The following is a 27,626-nucleotide window of genomic DNA, read 5'->3' as shown; positions in this document are numbered from 1 at the left end:
ATTAACCCCTGGAAAACGTGAGCGCAACTCAGAAATGGAGGCAAGGGTTGTCCTCTTTTTCCCTGAGAAGGTACCCTCACGAGACACAAGGCTGCAATAAGGAAAATCTGTTTGGTTAAGATTAGATCAGCAGCATTAGAGTTTCGACACAGTGTCGATGGAGAAAAAAGGCGGCATATGGGGCTGATGTTGCCTTACAGCCAGGAGGGCAACCAGGAGGGAGAAAATAGGAAAAGCAAGGTAGGGTGAAAGACAGTGAGCAGTCACAGGCAGGAAAAAGCCAATTATAACCAAACATCTTGAATAAGTTTTGTAAACACAAAGCAAAACAACGCAGCTAGGCAGACTATACAGGGGTGTGACAACCAATCACCACATCAGCTTCCATTTCAATCGAAGTAAAGAAAAATGTTCTATAGAGTATTGGAATGTGTGAAAATAATTAATATTAAACAAAACCACTGTTGTCATGTTCCACATTGTGTCCGTCCTGCTTTTGCCCATTGTTCTGCATTGCAGTCTGCCTGTGTGCTTGTTTTTCAGCAGCTCTCTCCGGCTGGAATACGCTCCAGCATACCCACGACTATAGTGAGGTTAAGTGGTACAGAAAATGGACGGATGGCTCTCCGGCTGGAGGTGGGACAACTGGGAGCACCTGCCTTTGATTGGCTCCAGCTACATTAAAGATGACGGATTATACCTAATATATATTTGTAGTTAAGAACATAGAAAACCTATTTACGACCTTCTAAGTACGTTTTTTAACACTATTAAGGCCCTCTAGGCATGAACTAACACCCCGATAGTCACCTTTACATTCGAATTACCCAATATAGTAGACATAATAAGAATAGGTTTTATTTATGTTTAAGACATACAGTAAATATAACGGTGCGTTCACACTGCAGGGTATGATGCCCAATTCAGATTTGTTGTTAAAATGCCATCCTTTATGTGGTCGTTCACATTACCAAAAAAAAATGGGACTTGTCAATGTGAATGCAAAGCATCCGGCTAGTGAAGCGCATGCGCAAAATAATGACATCACACGCATTGCCGTGTGTTCACGCAAGTAAACATTGACTCAATTTGTGGTCCCCTTGGCGCGTTTGTGGCAATTTTAAGGATTTTGTGCAAAGGAAGTCAACATTTTCTTAACCAAATGATTCCACATTGGAGATCAAGAAGAAAGCGGGGAAGATTTTGGGCTATGGCAGTTTGTGAGGAACTTGCCACGACGTCTGTTCCAAGGAGCGCGTGGATGGATGTCGGAGGCAGGAGTGGTGGGACACTTTTTTAAAATCATTTTCATACAAGAGGAACTTTTGCCTACATCATTTATCCAGGCTATGTTCACACTGCAGGGTATGATGCCAAATTTGGATTTTTTGTTAAAATTTTTTTGCTACTTGTAAATGTGACTGCGATGCGTGTTCTCTCCTTGGTGTGTTTGTGGCAATTTCAAGGATTTTGTGCAACGGGAGTCAACATTTTCTTAACCAAGTGATTCCAGGTAGGAGATTGAGAAGAGGACAAGACTTTTGGCTATGGCAGTTTGTGGAGAACTTGCTGTGAGCGTGTGGGTGGATGTTGGATCCAGGAGAGGTGGGTGACGTGAGCCTCTTCACTGACGCGTTTCTGAAATAATTTTTGGATGACAAGAAGAACTTTTGCATACATCTGTGAGTACCTTTACCTTTAGTAAAGTCTCGTACAGCAAAACACGACATACGTCACATGTATGCGACATCACTATTCAGACTACCGTAGCTCATACTTCTGTATTTTGCTGTTCATTCCGATTGCCCTCCTATTTCCTGTAACTTTCTCGTGTATTTTCATCAATAAAATTAAAACTCAAAAAATCCTCTCCGGTACCTCAGGTGTCCATGCTTGAAAAACAACTGGTGTAGCACATCGGCCGTGAGCAGTCGGGTCTTTCCTCCCAATTTATTTATCAGACCATATTTCGAAATGCAAACACTGATAGGTCTGTTTTGTACTCTGTATTAAATATAAATCTCAAGGTTCAAACAGTAGGGGGAGACAAGCAGTCCCCAGTTACAGAACGGCTGTACGAATGGTATCAAGGGGTCTTCATTATATCCCACAATAAACATTGCACTGAAAATGTATACAAGTCTGTTTTCAAGATAATTAAGCAGAATGTTACACTATAATGAGGACACTATAATTAATCAAAAACTACTGCTGTAAAATATAGCATCGCATAAACACATGCACAAAGCACAAAGTAACCAATAATTATAATTCTGCACAATAGTCCGGTTATGAAAGTCATATAGTGCTTTATTTAGTTCCGTAGTTTTGTACTTATGTTGAATAAATAGCTGTGCATCTATCAATGCGGACCTATGATGTAAAAAAAAACTGAATGCCATACAAACTGCCCTGGGAATGACTGGCGACCAGTTCAGGGTGTACCCGCCTCTCACCTGAAGTCAGCTGGGATAGGCTCCAGCATGTCCCCACGACCCTAACGAGGATAAGCAGAAAATGGATGGATGGATGGATGGATGGATGTGACATACATGCTATCCACACAACCATAATTTTTGTTCCCGTTTTAATGAAGCATATGATGGCAGCATTATCGGTCATTAGGGATAAATTACAGCACTTTACGTACTTTGTTATTTTCCTTTACTGCACTTGCAACTTTACCACCTCTGCCTTGGGTATCTCTGAGCTTTTGATGAATAATCCAAGTAATAATGTTGTTAAGCAACTAATCAGGTCAGCTACAATAATAAAGTCTACTTTAGGTTGCCTTGGAAAGATGTCCTCTCAAACTAACAAAATTTCTTATGGTAAACCCTCAAGTCTGTTGTTAGACTGGATGGAATCTCTAAGGTTGAACACAATCCATTTCAGGACTCGAATTCCATTCTTCTCTCCCAGTTGTTAATTATCCATCTTTATCATCATCATCATGTTCAGGCTAATCCAGGCTGTCACTGGACATGTCACATTCACTATCTGTGGGGGGAGAGGGGGAAGCACATTTAGTCAATGTGGAGATCTGGTTAACCCGAGGGAAGGAGAATAGTACATAACAACAATAGTAATTCTACAACATTTACAAAAATCTATCCACTATTGATCAACGACCCGCATACCTGTTGAAATGTCTTCCTCCTCCATATTTCCAGCCTCCAAAGGATCATGTTTATTCACAGGGAAGTGACTATCTACAGGTGTGCTGGACAACAGTGGTTTCAAGGATCCTGGAGGTGGAGTTGTGCTGGAAGATGTAGGTGATAAAGCAGACCGGAGTAAAAGGAGAGACTGCTGGTGGGATTGGTTTGGGGTTTCTAGATTGCTTGTTGGTGATTGGGAACGTGTCAGTGATGAGATTGGTTCAAGGAGTAACTGGGATGATTGTGACTTCTGTGGAAGGACAGGTGATATTGAGCCTTTTTGTAATGGGTTCGATTGGCAGGCATCGGGCAGTAAAGCTGAACTTGATGGTAAGACAGCAAAGGTAGAATTTAAAGAGAAGAATGGCGGAAAGGGAGAATTATGCTCATGTGGGATTAGAGGAGAAAGATCAGGAGAAGACGAAAGAGAAGTTGGGGAGGTGTTTGGGATCTCAGTTTGATGATGTGGAAATAATGGAGAGTGTGGGGAACCACACTGGTGTTTTGATTTGTGGATTGTGGGAGAGGAAGTGGACATCTGTGGCTTTGAGGATGAAGTTGAAGTGTTTGCACTCTCCGCAGTGGAGTATGATGGCTTACTCTTCACGGACAACACTGTACAAAGGAAAGAAAATTAATTAGCGTGTTGGTTGCTTTTGTGATCACATGACGTAAACATAGCACGAATAAACCAACGGAACGCTTTCAGAAAGTTATATAATACGAGCTGAGACAACATTTAATCGTTTTAAAAGCAATTAGTTACCACTTTTACACATGGTGAATTAATAAGGTCACTTTGTTAAACTAAGCTAGCTCAATAAAATTATACATTTTCAACAAAACATTATTTGGCACTTCTTTTTCAAACAAACAACAGAAAAACATTGTACTATTCCATTATTGTAAGAAATTATAATTAAAACAATGATTACAAAATTTAACTTTTAATTAGGGCTATCAAAAATATCGCGTTCATGGCCGTAACTAATATATTTCATGAATTGCGTTACATTTTTTGCGTAATTAAAGCACACACGCCACGGCTCTCTATTAGGAATAGAAATTGCAATACATTTCTTTACTTCCTGAATTTCAAATGTACTCTTTGCTTGTTTAAAATGCAGAAGAAAATGATAAGGTCATATGATAATATGATAAGGTAACATAAGGTAACATAGTGTGACATGGTAATTAATCATGATGAATTAATTTGAAAACAGTGATTAATCTGATTAAAATCTTAAATCATTTGCCAACCCTACTTTTAATACGTTAAAATTATATTTGTACAATTCCATACATAAAATTATGTCATATAATTGTATACATGGTATGTTATTGATTATTGAATGTTATATTTGTATAGTATATATTTATTAATCATATTCATTTGTGTGTCTATATATACTGTATGTCTATACTGTATATGTATAACTACCAATTTTCTAGTAATGTATTTAATAATAATGTATGCTTATTGTTTTGTTATATATATTGTTAGGCCTGTCACAATAACTAATTTTGCTGGACAATAATAGTCCTACAAATTATTGCCGATAAACTATATTGCTGTCAATGTTATTTTGAGACAATTTTTTCATTAACGTAATGGTAATATATGGCATAATACGAGTAAACTGTATCAAAAGCAATAAACTTTAATTTCTCAAGAGCATTTAACGTTGTAATTGGAATGTCAGGTTAAATAAAATAAATCAAACAGGCACTGAAATAAGATGCAAAACAATAGTTCCCCAAAGTGTACTGATTAGAAAAAACCTATCAGTAGAAAACCGAAACATGCCTAACATGCCTATCACGGACACTACGCCATATTTCTGATTTTGAGTGAGTGTCACTTTCGTTATTGTCTGAGTTTTGACAAAAAAACGGAGGAATAATCCGGAAATACTCTGAAGTTCACATTGTGTGTCAATGCAGACGTCCGCTCATTTGCATACACGCTTGCTTGATTCACATTTCTCAACATTGTGTGTGGAATGCGCTGTTTAGGTTTACTGAAGTGCAACGTTTGTCGGAATTTGGTCAACGTACATGCGCACAATGAGGTGTTGTACTTCGGGAATAACGGCAGCTGAAAGTTTCACTGTTTTGTATTATTCATTTCATTGTCTTGTCACAAACCTTTTCATGTCACAAAATGAAAATGAACAAACAGGCTGAAGTTGACATCAGGTCGTGTTTTATACACAGCAGGCGCAAAGAAAGTATTTGATGGTGTAGCTCACAAAGAGACTGAATGAATGACAGGAGGGCTCACTCATTCCATTCATTCCGCTATACAACCAAGGTGCCCAGGTGTTGAGACAGATGCACAGAGTGAACTCTCTTGTCATCCAGTATGTTTGGTTGAGAGAGAGGAGGAAAACAACCACACATGCAAATGTCAATATATCGAGGCCGGCAAAATTATCGAGTTCATTTTCATTTATCGTGCGGTTAATTGATTTATTGATTATCATGGCAGGCCTGCATATTGTTTTCTATTCTTATAACTTAACATATTAAAGTGAATATATTATAGAATTACCACTCTTATATACTGTATTGCAACTTGCAAAATATAACAAGATGTAATTCCAAAGCAGTATCAGAAAGTCTTCATAAGGCACTAGTATTTGAAATAAGAAACGCCTCTTGGTACAATACATTCCTCCAACTGCACAGCTTACTTTTAATTGAGTGTCCTTCTGCTGCAGTTCCAGGCTTTAAGGGATGAATTTCTTGGGGTACTCTGGGTCGAACTGGTGTCGTAGATTGCCTTGATAGTTGTGCTCCTGTGCACTCGGTGTCGGTTAACAGTGTTTGGGGAGCCAATTCTCTTTCTTTGTTGGAAGCTGGCTTGACAGACGGGATGCTGTAAGGAAAATTAGTCCGAAAAAGTACAGACTCAACATAACAGTATTCACTGGACATTTAGGTGCACCTGCACCAGTGACGTGCTCCATTACTGACGTGACCAGGTGGAGCTGGTGAGGCCCTGACTCCTTTGGGGTCAGGTTTACACGTACGCCCCCGTCAGGAGCATGCAGAGTACTGTCTCTTTCACCTTATGACTTTTCTCTGCAGTTTACTGTCGGATCACGAAGACTAACTGTCACGCAATTACATTCAAGACATTACACCGGCTGCAGAAAGTCATGGTGTATAATAAATCTTTCTGCAAACATTATATTGGAGACATGCTGAGAAACAGAAATGGTTTACGAGGGACAGAGGTGAGGTGAGGCGCCGCCGCACCTCTGGTTTCTGCTCTATATTTGATCAGGAAATGCACAAATTCAGCAATTTTTACGTGAGAAAATGCTATTTAGCATTATTTGTTTCTTTTTCATGACTGTCAGCCTGTCATCATGGCTCTGCCTCACTTGCCTTCCCCGACAGGCACTGCCCTACACAATCTAAAGCAATCCAATATAAAATAATAATGGACTGGATTTATATCACACCCTTCTAGACACCCAAAGCACTTTACACTGAGAACGCATTATTCATTCACTCCAGTGACACTGGTGGTAAACTACATCTGTATCTACAGCTGGCCGTGGGTAGACCGACGGAAACATGGCTGCCAATTTGCACCAACGGTCTCTCCAACCACCACCAAACATGCATTCACATTTATACACCTGTGTGGGCTGCACTCGAGGCAAGGCGGGTGGAGAACACAACAGCAGTGACTGGCATGGAGGAAGCTGTGTTCAAACCACCAACCCTCTGTTTTCTGGACGAACCTGCTCTTTCTCCTGAGAAACTGCTAGACTGCCTTGGTCATGACAAAAGTACTTTTGATTGATATTGCCAGGGAGATATTTCGTGGTTTGGGATGCCGTAGAACTGTGGTGCATCATAATTAGAGTACTTAATTTTGTGCCTCTCATAATAAAACTTATTCTGAAACCGATATAATAGTGCTTTGTATTGGATCTCTTTAAAATGTTTTTATTGCGGCTTGTGTTTACTACTATAGAGTAAATATGATATTGATTATTAACATAAAACCTGCTTTTCATTGTGTGGGCTTTGTTCATCAGTGACTTTGTCTCTGTCAGTCTGTAGAAAACATACAACATTGCTGATTGCCACCAGGATTATAAAAGGATATAGTGACTATACTCAACTGTACGTCGAGGACCCCAAAACTCACATCTTCCAGCACATCTTGTGTAGCATTAGGAGGCTCATTCCCGCTACCGCTCATAGGGACGGCAAACAATGATGCAAAATAGCGTCGGAAATCTTCATCTTGAGCTATAAAACACAGACAAATTCAGTTACCCAAAAAGGGAAAATGTATGCAATAAATACTAAAGTGTGGGGTATTTCTAACTGTGGCCTCTGTGGACATTTGATAGCCAAAAGAAAGAAAACATGGAGGCCATGGTTCTAAGCATCAATTCATTTTTATTTAATGGATTAAATGGATGCTGCATTTGTTTGGTTGTGCTTGCATTAAAAAAGTTTGATTGGATGAGGGGTGAAGAGGGATCATGTTTTTCATTATAGTTATAGCGTTTCATTATTATTATAGTCTTTTGTTATGTTTGATTGTATGACATTTCCCTGTATAGCTACGTACTGTAGACACACTTCATTATTGCCTTTTACAACCACAAAACACTGCTGCCTTCCGGTACTCCACGTGGTGAGCCGTGGTAACTGACTCGTCAGGTACAACAACAACAGGAGATCTAGTATGCAAGAAGAAGCATATTTCGTTTTTATTGCATATTGATTTTTCCAGCATGCTTTGTAACATTCCTCTTAACATTTCAAACTGGTGGTGAGAGTCATATAGAGCAGCAGACTATAACATACGATAGATTGGTCTGTTATCACGTTTTAGTTCAAATATATGGTCAGCGCATCTACCTGAGTGTGTATGAAGCAAACCATGAACAAATCTTTATACTTTGCTTCATTATAGTATTACTAAAGGGGCAGGATGTCACAAATGATGATTACAAAAGAGTGTCTAACAATCCCTCCATCACACATCACCATGTGGGACCACCTGACAGCTCAGGAAGATGACAGCAAAAACCAAGAGTGTTCCCCCACAGGATGCAAACATACAGTATTCAGTTATTCATGGCCACACTGAAACACACAGTTCACTGATGAGGAGAAACTCTTTAACATGTTGAAATTGTTATGCATTATAGTAGTGTGATCGTGTCATGGTCAATGGAAGCAAATAATAATAATTCTTTCTTGGTAGAAATACAACCAACCATGGGGACCGCTTCAAATACCGTGGCTCCATGGTTGGATTGGCTGGAGACTACATCAGAGGTCCGTGCCAGATTAAAAATTGCACAAGATGCCACCAGTCAGTTAATTGGATTGTGGAAGGCGAAAGAGATTGTCATGAAACTAAAGAAACACCGGGTGAAATATTTAGTGTGGTGTACGGTATTGCCTTCTGTGGTGTAAAAACCTGCACGAGGACGATAAGAGTGCTTTGAGTTGTGGGTATGGTTCAGAATGCTGCAGGTCACCTAGAAGTACAAGAAGACCAATGTTTGGATGTCCTTTTTTGTAACCTTTCCTTGCCATCCATCCCCAAATGTTCTCAGTTGGTTTTAGATCAGTGGAACATGCAGGATGGTTCAAAAGAGTGAGGTTGTCCTTTTCAAAAACCCAGTCGTTTCCATACAGACAAGGGCCGTCAGTCATGAGGGATGCGCCCTGCAACATCCCAATATAACCATCTGCCGTTTGACGCCTCTGCACAACCTGAAGCTTAATTGTTCCATCGATGGAAAAAGCACCCCAGATCATGACGGCGCCCCCTCCACTGTGCCGTTGTCATGCCAGTAACGTTGGAAGCCATCATGACGGTCAAGGTTACATTTTTTTCTCATCTGAGAATACAAGTTTCTTCCACCTTTCGATGTCCAACATTTGGTGCACTCGCGCAAATTCCAAACGAGCAATTGTGTCATGTTGAAGGAGACCAGGCCTTTGAAGACCTTTTTTCTTCTTAAAAGCCTTCTCCCGCAGATCCCGTCTGATGGTTATTGGACTGCACTCGGCACCTGTAACAATCTTCATTTGGGCAGAGGATGGTCCCGTGTCTTGATGGACAGCCAATGGGATCCTCCGGCTCAGAGTGGGTGACATTTTTTTGGTTTTATCACTTGACTTTTTTTGTTCGATAACCCTCAGGATCTTTGAAGAAGTTTAAAATGACTCTCTTCCTGCGTCCAACCTCAGCAGCAATGGTGCACTGCAAGAGGCCTTGCTTATGCAGCTCAACAATCCCACCATGTTCAAAGAGAAAAAGCTTTTTTCCCTTTGCCATTAAGACATCATGATAGTGTGAATACCTGACAGAAAATCACAATGAATACACATTTTTGCCAATATTTTGGCTTTTAAAGGCTGTGATCTTAAACTTTTGATCAACTGATGAACACTTTAACGCTTGTTTGCAATTAATTGCTCTTATTTTTTTTTGTCTCACTCACATTTCTTTTTGCATTTTGAAGCTCTACTTAGAACCTCCTTAAGCTCCAACAGTACAAAATTTAAATTCTTGCAATTTTTCAACTGGTCTTAAAATTTTGATCAGGAGTGTATACAACTAGTTCAATTAGGGAATTTAAATGTTTCCAAATTATTAAATATGGAATTATATTATATACTGCTTGCCCAGTTAAGGACGGCAACCTGTACGTCAGGACACCGGAAGCGACGGCTGGACGGCATAGTACAGATTATTAAAGATGGAGAAGTTGAAAGAAAAGGCGAGGACAGAAAGAAAGAAAACAAAGCTTGTTGATAACATCACCATGTGGACAGATGGTGGAATGGACATGGCAAGAGAATGCATGCACAAGAATGCCGACGGTTGTTTGAGTACTACAACAAAACAGCAGCAGCAGTATTGGCGTATTCTCAACTAGACAATGATTTAACTTTGACAAACTCATTTTTTGACTGTTTTAATTTAAAAAAAGACCATACTTCTGCAGGAATATTCACTTTGTATATCACTGCTATGAAAAACTGAACTTAGTAGCTCTTGGTTGTACAGAGCAGCTTGCTAACAGGTTCCTTTGTCTGGAGGTCAGAGTGACAAATTAAGTTTTTTGGAGAGTTAAACATTGGCTGCTGTTAATATATTTTAATGTCTCATTGCATGTGATGTTTGTTTACAGCAAAACCTCCCTGGGGAGTATTTATAATAACTTCTGTTTATTGACTGCAGTTCATTCCAATAGTAATAAACACTAATAGGGGAACATTTAATATATTGAAGGTAAGTGGAATTCTTTATTTACATTCTTCATCTTCATTATTGACTGTGATTCCTCCAGTACTGAATGAACAGTATACAGTTACAGAAATGTTTTGTATTTAAAACAAAACACATAGTCTGGACCTACAGTATGTACCTTTTACTCTCTTGGCTTGTATTATCTGTGTCAAAGTGGTATAAAAAAAAGGTGGCAGTTGAACTTAATAATTTCTTTAAAAAAAAGTAATGTCTCAAAGTCTCAAGGGCAACAAAAACCTTTGACTTGTTTTTCTTGATCTTGGTAAAAAGGCCTTGATTACAAACTTTTTATGACATTTACAAAATCCTACTACATTCAAGCAAAAGGATAGTGGACCTCAAACAGACAGACCTTGATCTGGATTGCTCTGTAGGGGCCTCTATACAGACCCTGACCTATTAATATTTTCATGTGCGCTTGGAATTGAATGGGTGCAACATTTTCTGTTCGGTTGGCTGTTGTTGTGGATTGATAGTTGTCCTATTTTAACTTACGGTCTTTTCTTGCAGCTTTTTTGGTCACTGAACTCAGGAAACACACCAATTACAGTGGAAACTTGACTGGCATTTTTTTCTGTTTCTGTTGAAAATGCACACAAAAATTTTCAGTCAGTGTACATTTTCTGGTTAGCGTACAAAATGGCGTCTTGTCACGTTATCAGAATCAGAATGAGCTTTATTGGCCAAGTATGCTAACACAAACAAGGAATTTGACTTTGGTTAAATTAGCTCTCACTGTACTTATACACAGACACTTAAGAATTTAATAAATAATACGTAATTAAAGAATAAGATTGAGATGTGCTAAGAGAAAATAATGAAAGTGCAATTCAAGTAAGTGGCAGTGTGATTAATAAACCGGGACATTATCTGCATTGATACAAAAAGACAGTATTTACATGAAAGAAAAACAGGATTTACATTCAGGAGACACTGACGTGTTCAAGTGTTGATCAGAGGGACGGCCCAGGGGAACAAACTGTCTCTGTTCCTGGGAGTTTTGGCGTACAGTGCTTTGTAGCGCCTAACTGAGGGGAGGAGTTTGAACAGATTGTGTCCGGGGTGTGAGGGATCTGCAGTGATGTTCCCTGCCCACATCCTGGCCCTGGACCGATACAGATCACTAATGGAGGGAAGGTCGGCTCCAATTATTTCTGTAGATTTGATGGTCCTTTGTAGTCTGTTCCCATCCTGTTTGGTTGCAGAGAGCAGACTGAGTGATTGTCATGTAGAACTGGATCAGCAGCACCTGGGGCAAATTCAACTTCACGAGTTGTCGTAGGAAGTACAACATCTGCTGGGCCTTTTTACGTAGAGTGTCTACGTGGGAGAACCACTTCAGGTCCCGAGAGATTGTGGTTCCCAGAAACCTGAAGGTGTCCACATTAGACACTGTGCTGTTGAGGATTGTGAGGGGGCGAAGTGCAGGGGGATTTCTCCTGAAGTCCACTGTCATCATCTCCACAGTCTTGAGCAGTGTCCGCGCCAGATGGTTCTGACCACACCAGAGGACCAGTTGGTCCACCTCCCTTCTGTATGTCGACTCCTCGCTGTCCCGGATGAGATCGATGACTGTCGTGTCATCTGCAAACTTCGGGAGTTTCACAGAAAGGTCCCCTGAGGTGCAGTCATTAGTCTTCAGGGAGAAGAGCAGTGGAGAGAGAACACACCCTTGGGGTGTGGCGGTGCTGGTGGTCCGGGTGCTGGGTGCTGGATGTGATGCCCCCTAGCCTGCTGGCTCCTGTCAGCCAGGAAGCTGGTGATCCACTGACAGGTGGAGGCTGGTACAGTGTGCTGGAGGAGCTTCTGGTGGAGGATCTCAGGGATGGTGGCCTTGCATAGGTCCTTGGGGAGTCGAGGTGATGCAGGATGTAGTGCAGTCCCATGTTGACTGCATCATCCACCGACCTGTTTGCCCTGTAGGCAAACTGCAGGGGTCTGGCAGGGGGCCTGTGACGTCTTCCAGTTTATATTATTAATACAGTGCATGTGTCCAACTGTGTTCACAACTTATCACAAAACATCCCTGTTAGCAGTGCGCTGATCTAGACACTGGAACCAGAAGTCATTGTCCCCAGCTCCGTCTATCATGTACCCACATCTGTAGTTCTTTGCTACAGTAACTAACAGAATTACGTCACAAGTCTGTGCTTTTCTTATTAAATAACTAAAATCACTAGGAAAACTCAAAGGTGGTATGAGGTGGTAAGCTGTATTATTCCCTGTGCTGTCCATCTTAAATTGCCTGCTTCTCTTCCGGTTCACCAGGTCTTCCATATCTCCTGCCTCAAGCCTGTGTACTCGAGCTCTCTCAGGCTTCTTGCTGTGCCTCCTCCTCCTCGGCTTGTCGACTGCCACGCCGACTATACGGTTAAAGCCATTTTGGATGCGAGAAGAAGGGGCAGGGGTTTCCACTACTTAGTTGACTGGGAGCGTTACGGCCCTGAAGAAAGGTCTTGGATTTCATGTGCTCTCATTTTGGACCCCTCGCTGTTGTCAGATTTCTATAGTAAGTTACCCGACAGGTGGTGCCTGTTGGGGGACGTTCCAGTCCTTATGCTCTGTGTTGTCTCTGCCCACAGACTTCCGGGAGGTGAGCGCTGGGCGGAGCCACTAGCAGCAACTGTGTCAGTCTGACACAATTCTATGGCTTCCCTGTCTCTAGTGTGTTGTCGGAGTATTTTCTTCTTGCTACGCCTATGTCCAGTCACGTTCTTGTGTCCATTGTTCGCCTTATCCCGTTTGGTGAGTTGCTACCGGTAAGCCAGTATTGTTATGTGGTACTGCTTTTGAGTTTAGTTTTCCTGCTTGTTGTTTCACTCCAGCAGCGCTTTGTGTTGTACTTTGTTCTTTTGTTCCCTTTTTACCTTTTCCCACAGTGCTTCTTTTGTTCCTGTATTTTTGCTTTCAAAGATGTTTTTTGCCAATATTTTTCTGATTAAAGACTTTTTGTGAACTGTTCATCCTTGCATCCAGCTTCTGTTCCAGGGTTTACCTTCCCGAATCGTAATATTTCGAGTCTCTTTAGAAATTGTATTTCAGTTTCATGTTCAATTGCTGACAAAATTTCACATTGCTCACATTGAAGGTTAATTTTGTTTTGTCAAACAGTGCAATGACAATAAAAGCCTATTCTATTGTAATATATTTCCAGCCTTGGCTTGAAAACATTTTTATCGACAGGACCTTTTAAAATTGTATCTGCATATCCCTGCTATAGAAAATATATTATGATGCAGGATTAAGGTGGATAAGAACTTGCTGATTTACATGAGTTCAGGATTGGAGTGAATCTTGATGGATGAGATAAAAGAGACATCTGACAGCCTCAGAGTCCTAAGGCTAGGGGAGCAATAACCCTGGCCTGTCTCCTAACAGCTACCGCTGGGGGCCAAACACCTGGGACATTCCCCTGACTGACGACTGACAAGCCATAAGCATCAGACAGGCATGCAGACCCAAAACCCCCACTGCCCTGTCTACCCTGTCCATCTTCTTACCCAGGCAAAGTGCAACCTGTCAGGCTTGAGTCGTCCCCGACATGCATCTGCCCACACAATCAGAGCCTGTGATTACACATTAGTCTGTTACAGATGGGACAGGCGGGCACAATGCATCAAACCCACTCAGGAGATAACATTCTGTGTTTAAACTCTAATGCATTTCTATTTATGCGTGCAGGTCATCTGTCAAGGCCATTACACCCTTAAATGTTTAGTTTGAGCACTCATTTGGGTATAAGCAGCCAAAACAAAAGCATAGAACTGTTATTACTGTACATTAATGGGACATAAAAAGGGGGTGGTTCATTACCTGTTAGGCTGCTTGCCTGTTCCTCTTCAATGCTTGCATCATTCATAGATTTAAAAGCTGTATAGGAGACCAATAATGGATGACTAGCCTCAACTGGGGTTCTATAAAAGTAGAAATTTAAATCAAAATGTAAAGACTTAGTTATTGTCATTCCACCACACATTAGTACAGTATATACGAGAATAAGATAGCATTTCTCAGTTTATCTTAAGCAGGTGTACACCTGGACCCAATTTTTTTTTTTTTGTTTTTAAGTTATCTATTAAAATTTCCAGCTCACCTTCAATGCACTGACCCCTGTCCTTCACACTGTCTGTCTTAACCTTTCCAGTCAACTTCATTTCTCTAAGCAGGGCAAAGTGCAAGGCTGGTGAGAGAGAAATGTGCACAATCTGACCGCAACGTGAAATATTGCCCATTCTGTGTATCCTCTTCTTCAGCCTTTACTCTGCACAGGCATGCCAATGTATCTATTATTTGTCTTTGTAATTAATGGACTCGGTATGTGATATTTAATCGCTGTCCCTCCTGTCATCACTTTGCTTCATCTTTCACTTTTCCATTATCCATACAAGACACTGTAGCCTGGAGACTCACTGTCTGCATCGGTTGAATGAATTTATAATTCAGGTGGTGGGGCAAGAGACGAGAAGTTGGTTGTTTGTATTTTTGGGCATAGGCAGGATAATCAGTTAATAAATTCATTGTTAAGTGGACTGTGTGGGACTGATTGCAGATAATCATATCTGATTACTTTGCTACAAAATGAACATGACATCAGCCATGATAAGGTGAGATACATTGATGCATATATTAACTCCTATCAGAAGCGTTATTTGTCTCCCTGGAACACTGGCCTTGAAGCAGGAGTTCAGAACTCTGACAGAGAGAACAGATTCTACCCTTTTATTACTAGTCACACTGTAATGGACATTTACTGTTGTGGCTTTTAAAACTAATTTATAAATGGTCTATGATATATGACTGGCAACAAAATTGCTATTTCAATAGCTATTTAATGATCTATCGACTCTGTTGACGTTGTGACTAACTTTGCTCAGGTAAAGTGTCAAGCAGCAGCAGTGGAAGAAGAGGATAATCTAAAAATCTAGATCATTTAGAGGTCACCTCTGATTTATGATCGAGCCATGTTGTGGAATTATACATGAGACCGTGTGATTCATTATTTCATCAGGTCTGCAGGCTGCTAGGATCTGTGAGGATCATTGGATTGAAGCAGGTTCTACAAAACTGCAGGGTGTTGGGAAGGTGGAACAAGTGTATTGTGTCAAAAAATAGAGTCGTCCATTGGCACTTCGCGGTTCGTGGCTTCACTGTTGTTTTCACAAATATATGAATAAATCATGCTGTTTCGTGGTTGAATACAGATTATTAGTCAAAACATATTCATAACTTGAGCATTTTCAAGCATAAAAATGGCTAGATGAACTAAAATACAAATACAAAACAGTCAAAAGATGCATTGAAAGACAATTATATGTAGTGGCAGTAATGTTACTGTACGAGTAATGTTCGGTGAGCGCCAAACTTGATCACCGGAAGAACAGGCTTTTATTGCAGGATGAATGATCCCACAGTAGGCACAAGAATTCCCATAATAAAACACATGAGAACGATGAGAACACAATGACTTACTTACTCTTATTATGTTTACTACATTGGGTAATACAAGTGTAAAGGTGAGTACACTAAGTCCCCAATTTACGAACATCCGACTAGCGAACATTCGGAGATACGAACACAAGCAGACTGGTCTATATTTTCATGTATTTTGCCTTATAAGTCCATATTTATTTATATTTAAGTCCATATTTCACATGCTTGACCAGTAGAGGGCACTGTGACACTGCTAATGGGACCAACAGGCGATGAAGTCCAGGGGGAGGATACATGAAGAAAAGGATACATAAGTTGTAGCTGTACATGCAACCAGGCACAGCTTGTGATTAAAGTTTATGAAGAGTTAATAGGCCTGCTTAATTCTACACCACCCACAGAACACTACTGCTTTTAGAAGACTCTAACGACGACGACGATTTGTCATTTTTTTCAATATCTCCTCCTCCACCACCACCACCGACGTATGCTCGGCCACTCCTCTTCAAAGGTAAATAACATTTATCATTACGTATTTTTACATCATTTTTATTATTGTTTTTTTCATTAATTATCCTCGTTTAATGTTACTACTACATCCAAACTCATATTTACATACATACGTATATACTGTATATGTATACACGTACATGTAGTACCTATATCATTGGTAATATTATCTTTTCCCCTACTTAAGAACAATTCGACTAGCGAACGGTCGTCTGGAACCAATAGTGTTCGTTAGTTGGGGACTTAGTGTATAGGGTGTTAGTTTATATCTACCATTGGCCTACCTTGCTCCAATATTTTAGGAAGGTTTAGTATTTTTGTTAGAATCTTGCTAAGAAACAAATGGTAATGATACATGACTACCTTGACAGAGGTCAAAGTAGAGTGGATTTCGTTTTCAAATTTGCCAATACTACACGGGTGCAGTAAGGATGAGACCTCGGGCTGTACAGATTTTTTTTTGAAAAGGTTCAGTGCCTTAATCACAGATACTTTGACTTTGGCATAGATGGAGGTAGGTGCTCATTAACCCCACCCACACTGCCCAGCAAATTCACGTAATCAGCCTGACAACCCTTGTAGTCACAAGACTGGTGGTGTATACGACTCTAATACTCCTCTCCACTTTAGTGACATCTATAAAACATCTCACACTCCGTCCTTCCGTCACTCTCAGAAACTTGTTAAAATTCAGCATCTCACTCTTTTTCTGCCAGCCAGCCAGTCGCTCAGTCTCTTCATTCAGCTCTGCCTCCATCATGGCTGCAGGCTTATTGCACCCTAGATTGGCTCCCCCCTCTGATCCTCACTTAAAGGCTTCTGCAGCTAGGGACCTACAGCAGTCCAGCTCAGGAAGTCAGTGGGCCAACAAGTGGACTCAAGCGCTCCTCCACTCTGGCCCAGTCTCCGGTGGGCTACTCTCTCCCAAAAGGAGTCACAGAGAAACAAAAAGTTGTAATTATGGGGCCTGTTGAAGCCACACGTGTTTCACAATAAGAGCTGAGAGACTACTTTGAGTGACGAGAAAGGCAGACGCAGTGGCAAGATGTGCTATTTGGGCCTGTTTTAGTAAAACATAATTTAGCAAAATGTTTTGTTCAATGAAGCTGACTGGAAATTGACCATACATCCTTTTGGTTATGGGGGAAAGCGGAGGACACGGATAAAACAGATACCATGCAAACTCTATAGAAAGACCCATAAGTCTGATGTAATGAGCGGTCGATGATGGAATCAAACTAGAGACATTTTTGATGTGAGGCAACAGTGCTGACCACCACCATGTCTCCAATGGTCACAATAAAAGCGTTTCTATGGGGTCACAGTAATGGTCTGCATTTATTATTGATTTTAGCAACAAATTGATGGTAAAATGATGGCACACAGATAATCAAGAATTCAACTACTCAAGGAGATTTATTTAAATTAACAAGTTTTGCAACATAAATCTGCATTTACATACAGTCGATGTACAAATTAAGTCAGCACAAAAATATTTTTTTGTTATAACAACATAAATCACTCTCATTAGTCTATTTAGAAATCAGGTAAAGTGTCCAATTTTAAAATCATCTAGCATTTCATTACCTCAGTCTGCATATAATCTTCCATTGCACAGTGACTTGCATTTCTCTGCCTTCTTGCATGTTCTCTGGATATAGAAACTATATATACTGTAGAGATAAGACTATACTGTCAGTGGCTGGCATCTCAGTCTCTTGTTTATGCAGTCACTGGCCGGTCTATATGTCAATCATTTCACTTATCACCCTCAGCTCCAGTAGACCTGTTTACAGTAGCACATAACTGGTAAGTCACTGTTTTATAGTTGGTTTTTTTTAATGACTCAGGGCCAAATAGGGGCCAACGTACTTCTTTTGGAACTAGCCTTTGTCAAAGCATATCAGGACGATTGAAAGTAACACGTTTTTAGTTTAGTTTTTCATTTTACCTGAAACGTTTAAAGGTTTGATAATAATAAATACATAATATCATAGCATAATAAATAAATAAATCAATAATAAAAGGTAGTAAGGTAAAACGTATGTTAATGACTATACCTGCGGTGCTTCCTGAGAAGCAACCTGTCCATGTAGGTGAGTCTGCTTTCAGGGAACTCCACCTTGATGGGTACCTTGCCATTTCCCCACCTTTCCTCTTGTCCTTCATGGCTTCTTTCCGGACGAATGTCAGCCTGAACTGCTACACCAGGCATTGATACTGGAAAAGAATCAACAATGAAGTTGGGTTACAAGAGATTAAAAGCAAAACAAAGCCTAGCTGAAAGAATGTGTCACATAACAATAGAATAGGAAACAACTTTTTCTCAAGAAGTGAGAAAACACCTTTTCATTGCACCTTAAGTGCCAAAACACAGACAGATATCAGCAGGGCCCATAAGGAATAAGAAAGATGTATACAATACAATTTGAACATTGTAAGCACATGCAAATAGTACAGATGGAGGTAAGAAAAACGTTATGATTGCTCTCAACACTTTAGAAGTCCACAGTGGCAGCTTTAAATTGGACCTGAGAGCCAGTGGCTTGACAGAAATAATTAGGGCTGAAGGGGCTGGCAGTAATTTGCAGAATAAAGCGAATGAGGAGAGGGACAGAGTTTGTCCTAGCGGTAAGGCAGAGAAAATAGAAGGGCAAATAAAAAGCACAAACACCTAGACACACAGAACCTAGACTAACATCACTAATAGCACAAACCGGCAGACACACGCTCTGCTGCACATGCAGACCCACAACTTGGAAGGCTTGATGCAGAGGTACAAATACATTCACACACGGTCGGGGGGGATGAGTGCTGTGGTGTGGAGTACAGCCATCCATAACACTTCTCTCATTATCTCAATATGCAACCACCATGGATTATTTTTCTTACTGCAATGGTAAGCACTTTCCAGAAGGCCTCTAAACACATCACAGTAGAGGCTAGGAGAAGGGCAGCACTCAAGACTGATGGAAAATGAAAGGAGGAAGAATGTCGACTTGTAGATGTAGCAAGGAATATGCTCCCAAAAATGCTACATATTACCACAAACATTGTGATAGACATGGCTGAATTAATCAGTTTGTATTTTCAACAGTGAAACAACCCTGTACAAGATACCACATTGTGCATTGTGTTGTATAACAAGAACCACCTTTCAAATTAGGGTTGTTCGCCACTGTAGCTTGGTTTTAATGTCTTTGGAACACTTCAGCACAAGAGGCAGTTAAATAACACATTTTCCAAGGTATAACACGTGTTATCATTTCACCATGCTCATGAGTTTGTTAGTTACACCTACTGTACTTAACTCTCCCAAATTCCAAGGTAGTGATGTTAATTACTTCAAGTTGATGCTAATATTTTCATACGGATGGCAGCATTTTGTCTAAAGTTGTTTCATATGTAATTTGCATCTTAATTATAGAAAAATGACAACTTATGCCAAAATTTAAACCACTGGACCATATTAATGTAGTTTCCATTGTTTCTTATAAGGCACAACAATTAATTCAAAATTGGAACAAATCCAAGGTCAAGAAGCCTCCTGGAATGAATAAGGTTCAAGTTCCAAGGAGCCACTTTAATGGCAAAAAAGTAATTTTTTGGGAAAATCTCACTGAAGTTGTTTTAACTTGCATACTACTACAGTTTTAAATATTAAACAACTGTAGTATAAGCTTTACAATAGAAATTTTTAAGACATGTGTACTCACGATGGTGTTTCCTCTACAACGTGAACATTTTTTAACTAAACAGTGCTACCAATATAAAGTAAATCAACCAAGACCTATCTTTCTGTTCTGTTTGACATTTCTTTCTCACAGTTTTTCCTTGCCTCTGTTGCCAAAGTGCTTTCTTTAATGTATGAGGACCACGGTTCTAGACCAGCTCCATTTGTAAAGTGCCTTGAAAACTGGCATTGTTTTATGTATCACGATCTACAAGTGAAATAAATATTAATAAAAATAAATGCTTGCGTAAATTTTGGAACGGTGTCCAGCTTTGATTTCACCCTGCAGTGTTTATGATTTTGATTATCTTGTGGCATTTCTCACCTGTTTGTGTCCACGTAGTGACTTGTTCTCCAGCACTGATACATCTCTCTTTTCTCCACTGCTTGAGAGCTTCCTGAAAAGATCTCGCGGACTCCTCCTCATCATACTGTCCGCCAAGAAGAGAATTCTGAAAAGCAGTTTTCACATTCTTTTTGGGTTCTTTCTTAGTCATTTCCACCCTTTTCTCTTCTCCATAACCTCCAACAAACATCTGCAATAAAAAAAGAGGTCCACTCAATGAGAAAACATGCCAAAATATGTATGCATCCTAACGTATCTCGATCTACAGTACTGTAAAACATAAATACAAATTAAATGATAGTCCAAAAAATCACGTTTTGTGATGTTGCATTGCAGACAATTTAATCTGTGTACTGCCACCGCATAGCTGAATAATTAGGTGTTGAAGAAAACAAATAGAAGGGACAGTTAATGAGCTTTTTCAAGGCTGTGTGTATGTAACTGCCAATTTGAGCAGAAGTAAATACTTAATTGTCTCAACATATTTATATGGGAGCTCAGTTAACTGTACAAGCCTGGCATGACAAAAACTCAAATTCTCATGTCCAGTAGACATTATAACACGGTGCCATGTTGACACCAAATGTGGCCTTTTATGTAATGCATCAAACGTCCGTCACTGTCTACTTGATACCAATTTTATTTTACTTGTACTGCAGTCTATTACATCTCTTCTCCATTGGCTTTGCTCATTTCTTGAAACAGAAATTACATTATCAAAACTTAAGAAAATACGGTATGAACTTTAACGCTAAGATCATTTGGCCAAACAGTCTTACAGGTGAGCACAACACCTTAACTCAATCACAAAGTCTGCTATTTCTCCAAAACTGTTCACTCATGCTTCAAAGCTAATTCCTTTCCCATATAAATTGTCAGTGCCACCAAAATGCAAATCCTTCTCAGTTGCTTTGGCTCATTCCCTGAAACAGAGCGGACTTTGTCAACCCTCTCAACTTTAAACTGCACACATATCAAACAGTTCAGGTATCTCTATATTAATGATAAAATGGGAAGCAGACTGCTTGAATGTTGATGTTGATTAGCAATAATTGCATATGTCTGAACCACAGACAAAACCCATTTTGTTTCATTCATCACAACTGACCACACAGACTACTGAGGTTAACCAACATGAAAACTATTCATCTGTCTTTGAAGATGTCAAGAACGAACTACACACAAAAACAGGTGCACAACCACAGAGAGAATTGTTTTTTTTTTTACTTTTCACTCAGTGGTTAACTTAGGTTTATACTGGCAACTAAAGATTGCCATTACTGTTAATAAGGTTTTTATGATGCCAACAGTTTCACCCTGGAACAGATTGTTTATTTCCACAGATGTTTTATTTCCATTATATTTTATGGGGGAAAATGGTAGACTGGAGGTCAAAATCAGGATTTTTATCAGGAGACACATTTTTCACTCTCAAATGTAAATGCAAAAAAAAAAAAAACCTTTCCATATTTAAGTGGGAGGATGCTGGTTGAAAATCAAACAAGACATTGTTTTCAATTACTGTGTTACCATGTTAGCTCATTGCTGATGGATGCAGCCATCCCATACAACATACGCCAAAATTAAGCAATATTAAGGGAGACCTATTATACTAATTTTCGGGCCTTTATATTGAGTTCAGGACTCCTACAGAGCAGCTAATACCCATAACAGAAAGCTTTCTAGATCTTCCAGACTCTGCACCTCTTCCTGCAGCTTGGAATTACTGCTTCCCGCCCAAACGGTCTATGTAATTTAGTCCACACCCAGCCATCCTCCAGGTTCACCTCCTGCCGAGCCAACTCCGCTGTGATTGGTCACACTCCGTCCGCTCAATGTATGCATACACTATAACGCTACACAGACAACCGCTTTTGTCCGATTACTTAAACAAAATAAACACAGTCAGGGAATTGATAAGTTGTTACTTACAGGTTGCTCTTCTGACTCTTCAACACAACCAAGTAACGTTGGAAAGGCGTCAGACTTCAGCAACAGTTTGGCGGATAGTCCAGCTTTGTGTTGGCCCATGTTCACAAAACAGTCCCGTGTGAAGTGCCGTTGACAGATGAGCATATGTTTCTCTTACTGGCCGGGAATCAGCAACTCCAACCACTTCTGCCTGATGCTTACCTCTTTAGGCACACCCAAACCAACATTTCCTGGGAGCCATATGTGCTAACACAGTGAACAGAGCAGAGCGGGGGGAGGGCAGGCCTACAGCGTTTAGCACATACGGAAGTCCGAGTTGTGTTGACGTCAGTGGAACTCAATGTTTAAAAAAACTCTGTAAAGCACAGTGTGCAGAGCCATCCAAAAGTGTTTTCAGGTCTCACTTCCAAATGAGCAAACCTCATTATCTGACGAGTTGGCACCATTTAACAAGAGAATACAACATTGTAACAACATTTATAGGTCAGAAAAGAGGAAATGCATAATAGGTCCCCTTTAAAAAATAATAATACATTAAAACATTCAAATATACTAAACCTGTGTACACAAAGTGATGAGAAACTACAGTCAGACCTGGTACATCTTTCTGAAATTAATATTCTTTCTGACTTCATGTCTCTTGTTCTGTCCCCTTTGCTCACATTCTTTCCAACACAAATGACACAGGATTAGCTGAAGAGCGAGAGATGCATGCGTCAGCTGCATGTGTATAATCCCTAGCCTTTGTACCCTGCCAAAATACACAGTTGAGCGTGATTGAATAAGGGTAGGGATGTGTGCACTTCAAAATGAAGAGGGCATCCACCGCAGTATCACAAAGCAACTTAAATGAGAAGCCCAATGTGACCTGCAACTGACAAAGGTTGACCCTGCCAACCAATGGTCTCCCTAATTTTTCCAAGTGTCGGAGCATACACAAAAACGACCTGAACATGCCTTGGACGCCTATGAGTGCCATCAGAACTGCACACTGTAGTATCACACCTGTCCAAAACCTGAGAACTTGAGGTAGTCCAAGTTCCATTCTGTTGTATTTTGTATACGTGTGGGTTCAAACAGAAGGCAAGGGATATTTCACAATGTAGCTTTCTTTACTGTCAACCTCAGACAAAACAAGCCATGGAACTATTTCTTTTCTTGTTTACCATTTATTTTGATAATTATGTATACTTTTATTTCCTTATTTCCTTTATGTTTTGCAGCAGCCTGTTCTGGCGCTAGTTCATCTTGAAAATTTACTTGAAATCGATGCCACATTTGTTGTACACATTTACTTTTGTCTAAATAAAAAATTTTAATAAAAAAGAAAAAAAATCTCAATCTCTCAAACCACAACCATATCCGAGTCCCTTTGGTAACACTCGGAAAAACTCGGCATAGCACTTCCTGTATCCTGTAGCACTTCCTGTATCCTGTAAGTCCGGCCATCAAAATAAAAACACGGGAGTACTACATGCATGGTTAAGCCACAAATTCAGTCCACACTTTTCACTCAGAAAACTGGCTTGGTACTTTGCTTTGCAGCATGTTTTTTCAGAGCAGCCCTTTATAAAAAAATACATCTCGCCCAGATTCACCTCTTGTTCTTCTGTTCACACATACCCCCACAGACAGTCCACCTTAAAAGAACCACTTTTTTTCGGCTTGGTGAGTGGCACTGCCTGCTTGTGTCGCCATAAAACAGGGTCGGCAAGCAGCATTTAGCCATTTTAACTCCGCTGCACCAGAAGCTATGTGCTAACCTGCAAAACAGCGGCATACACTACATAACATACTGTTAATAAATTAATTGGCTGCGTAAGTAAATACGTACCAACAGGATCTTACCATTGGCTGGACAGTGTCCGCCTGTTATATGTTGTTACCGCTTGTTGTCGCCTGTCACTCACTGAGTTGCATTGCATTGCATTGGTACAGAATAAATTGTTGTGTTTATTTTACTTTTAGTTCAGGTGAGATAGATGTGCTGTGCACTGACAACGCAGGAACACTGCGTGATTGCAGCTTAAGAGGGATCGTTACTGCCAACATTTGAAAAAATATACTTATCTACACTGTGTACTATTCATTTTAACAGTTGACTGTATTTTATGATATAACTGTATAATAACTGTTTTTTATGATATTGTATCAAGCTTGGGTCGGCTCATGCTTTTGTTATATAATCCACGTATGGCATCAACTCATATAGAGTACATAACGTGAAGAGACCTGACAACAGCCTCGGAAATACAGGCGTGTATACAAAACAGAGAAAAATATAAATTATAAATTACAGTGCTTGTTTGTGAGTGTTTTTTTCAAAGTTTGGTCTTGCTACCAAAGCTGAACCACAATATCACTGGTCAGAAACCTGGTAAGAGGTCATTCCACTGCAGCCAGTGTTTAAGTGTGCTACAGTCTACAAAATCAAAAATCATCCTAACCACAAGACAATTTAGAGACAATTTAATGGTAATGCTGGTGTAAATTTCCCATGCTTCAGGAGCAAATACCATGTGTATTGTGGGATTACTATTAAAATACTTTCTTTGCAAATCTGGCTTAAGAAGTAATTTTAGAAATAGATGCAATCCATTATTTAAGTGTTAATGTCTCGACATGGGTGATTATGATTGCATCTAGTCTGACCAGATGTTTGACAGGACTAGGACTACCACAATGAGAATAATTGGAGCCCCAGTGCCCCCTGTAGGTGAACTTTGGCAAACCAGACAACACAGTACACCTTTATACCTCAGGTGCCACATGGTTATGTTCTATCTGTGTACCCATAAGCGTTTGGCATGAACCTGTGATGGTAAATTATTGAAGTACAATCTGGCTACATATACACACATGCACAATTAGGATATCTCACTCAGCGAGGGAGCTACACACGTGCACCCCAAGTTGCTGTGGATGCGGCGCACTGCTTGAGTGTACTTCACAAATAAACAAAACACCTGGCATCTTTCCAGAGAACAGGTCACTGAAGATATATCAATGCTCCTCAACTATGTTGAAGTAGGGTTGTGTATAGTTTGTATGCACATAATAGTAATTGAAATACTTCAATAATATAAAGAAAATGATAACCAAGTAATAAATCCAGCAATATGAAATAAAAACAACAACTTGTCATAATTATCACAGCAAAACCAGAAGCGATACAGAACCTCGCACACACTGACTGTGATTGGTGGATAATGAGAAGAGCGACGGGAAAAAATCAGGATTGTTCTACCAGTACTGTAGTGTAGTACACTCCTGATCAAAATTTTAAGACCATGGGACTAAGACCAAAAATGTGAGTCAGCAATGTATTGCAAACAACAATTAAACTGAAATAATCAGTTCATCAGCTGATCAAATGTTTAAGACCACAGCTAAAAAAAAAAAAAACAAACGCTCTTAAAATAGAAATCAAATGTTTAAAAAAGGACACAGTATTAACTAGCTGCACCATTCTTGTTACCACCTCAAAAATGGGTTTGGGCATGCTTGATGCCAGTGTTTCCAGGAGGCTAGTTGCTCCAGATAGAGAGGGTGGCTTCATGGACAGCATCCACTGTCTGGAACTGATGTCCGTTTTTGCAAACTTCTCTTGCCATCCATCCCCAAATATTCTCATTTGGACTTAGATCAGGGGAACACACAGGCTGGTCCAAAAGAGCGATGTCATTCCTCTGGAAGAAGCGCGAAGATTTTGTTTTTTAAAGGCTACAGTCTTCAACTTTTAATCAGTTGATGAACGAACTATTTCACTTAAATGGTTGTTTGCAATGTACCCCGCCTCTCGCAAAAACATTTGGGATAGGCTCCAGCATACCCACGAGCCTAGTGAGGACAAGCGGTACAGAAAAGGATGGAGGAATGGTTGTTTGCAATAAAATGCTTACTCGAAAAAATTATTGTCTCACTCCCATTTCTTCTATATGCATTTTGAAGCTGTACTTAAAACCTCCTTAAATCACCCAGTGCAAAATGTAAATTCTTGCAATTTTCCAAAACCATGTATGTTAGGTTAACTGGAGACTCTAAACTGTGCTTAGGTTTCAATGTAGATGGCTCTCTACCGTATATGTGACCTGTGACTAACTGGCAATTGCTGTTATAAATCCTGCCGTTGGCTTAAACTACATCTTTGGAAAACACCACAACTAATATGGACTCTTTTCTATCTTCTGTCTGCTGATATGCACATAGTTCAATAGTTCAACTTTTAAAAGACGTACAACTGTCGGTGCAAAGAGCAGACTCAGTAATTAAATGACTCCCTCGGCTTCTTTTCAGTGCAGTTTGCCAAACGGCAATATTCTGTTGTCATCATGACATTAGTGCCCTTGTCACAGTCCCATGTTTATTTTGTAAAATTTATATTTTATGCCTTTCTGAAAAATGACTTCTAGCAAAAGCTTAGAATTTCACCCGACAAAGTTCAAGCATCTTGAATGAATGGTTGTCAACAAAATACACACAAAAAGAAGCCCTCACTCGTATAGATGGATTTTTTTTCCATTATTACAAAGGTTATCTGTGTGGATACAAGATTTATACCATTTACAATGAGTAGAAGCTAAAAGCTGGATATATTTCCTATCTTGGAAACCCGACCTTGACAAATAAACTTTGACAGAAGTGCTTAATGCTGTTGCTGTAACTGAGACAGACCACGTGTGTGTGTGTGTACGAAAGAGAGCGAGCGAGAGAGAGAGAGAGAGAGAGAGACGGGGTGAGGGGGGGCATATAGTGGCGCGAAAAAGTGTTTGCACTCTGATTTGGGGTTTTTTTTGCATGTTTGTCACACTTAAATGTTTCAGATCATCAAACAAATTTAAATATTAGTCAATGACAACATAACTGAACACAAAATGCAGTTTTTAAATTAAACTTTTTATTATTAAGGGAGAAAAACAATCCAAACCTACATGGCCCTGTGTGAAAAAGTGATTGCCCCCTGTTAAAACATAACAAATAAATTGAGATCTATCAGACTGAAAAAGGTGACTTCCCTTCTAAAGTGTTAGGACTTCAGCAAACAACAGTGAGAGCCATCACCCACAAACATGGAACAGTGGTGAACCTTCCCAGGAGTGGCCGGCCAACCAAAATTACCCCAAGAGCGCAACATCTTGATGATCCCCAAGACCTTTGGGAAAATACTCTGTGGTCTGGTAGACAAACGTTGGAACTTCTTGGAAG

General features: G+C 40.0%; 1 protein-coding gene across 14 annotated transcripts in view; it reads right to left on the bottom strand.

Moving 5' to 3' along the window:
- Positions 1–884: 884 nt before the first annotated feature.
- zbbx (zinc finger, B-box domain containing) overlaps positions 885–27,626 on the bottom strand; it is a 40,500-nt gene continuing 13,758 nt past the window's right edge. For 5 of the 14 annotated variants that reach the window (XM_054793580.1, XM_054793579.1, XM_054793583.1 and 2 more), the window contains 7 exons: positions 20,469–20,679; positions 18,471–18,630; positions 14,284–14,384; positions 7,307–7,436; positions 5,858–6,042; positions 3,141–3,776; positions 885–3,000 (listed from right to left, as the gene is read on the bottom strand). In XM_054793580.1, the coding sequence (XP_054649555.1) occupies positions 2,963–3,000; positions 3,141–3,776; positions 5,858–6,042; positions 7,307–7,436; positions 14,284–14,384; positions 18,471–18,630; positions 20,469–20,679 (1,461 nt within the window). In that variant the 3' untranslated portion in view covers positions 885–2,962. Of the gene's footprint in view, positions 3,001–3,140; positions 3,777–5,857; positions 6,043–7,306; positions 7,437–10,965; positions 11,051–14,283; positions 14,385–16,919; positions 17,332–17,904; positions 18,197–18,470; positions 18,631–20,468; positions 20,680–22,421; positions 22,644–27,626 lie in introns of those variants that run through there. The other 9 variants (XM_054793586.1, XM_054793585.1, XM_054793587.1 and 6 more) reach the window with 9 other exon arrangements.

Source organism: Dunckerocampus dactyliophorus, chromosome 12 (genome assembly GCF_027744805.1).
Source record: "Dunckerocampus dactyliophorus isolate RoL2022-P2 chromosome 12, RoL_Ddac_1.1, whole genome shotgun sequence".
NCBI classification, from domain to species: Eukaryota; Metazoa; Chordata; class Actinopteri; order Syngnathiformes; family Syngnathidae; genus Dunckerocampus; species Dunckerocampus dactyliophorus.
Note: the sequence above shows the minus strand (reverse complement) of the source record. Positions and strands in the feature narration are given on the sequence as shown.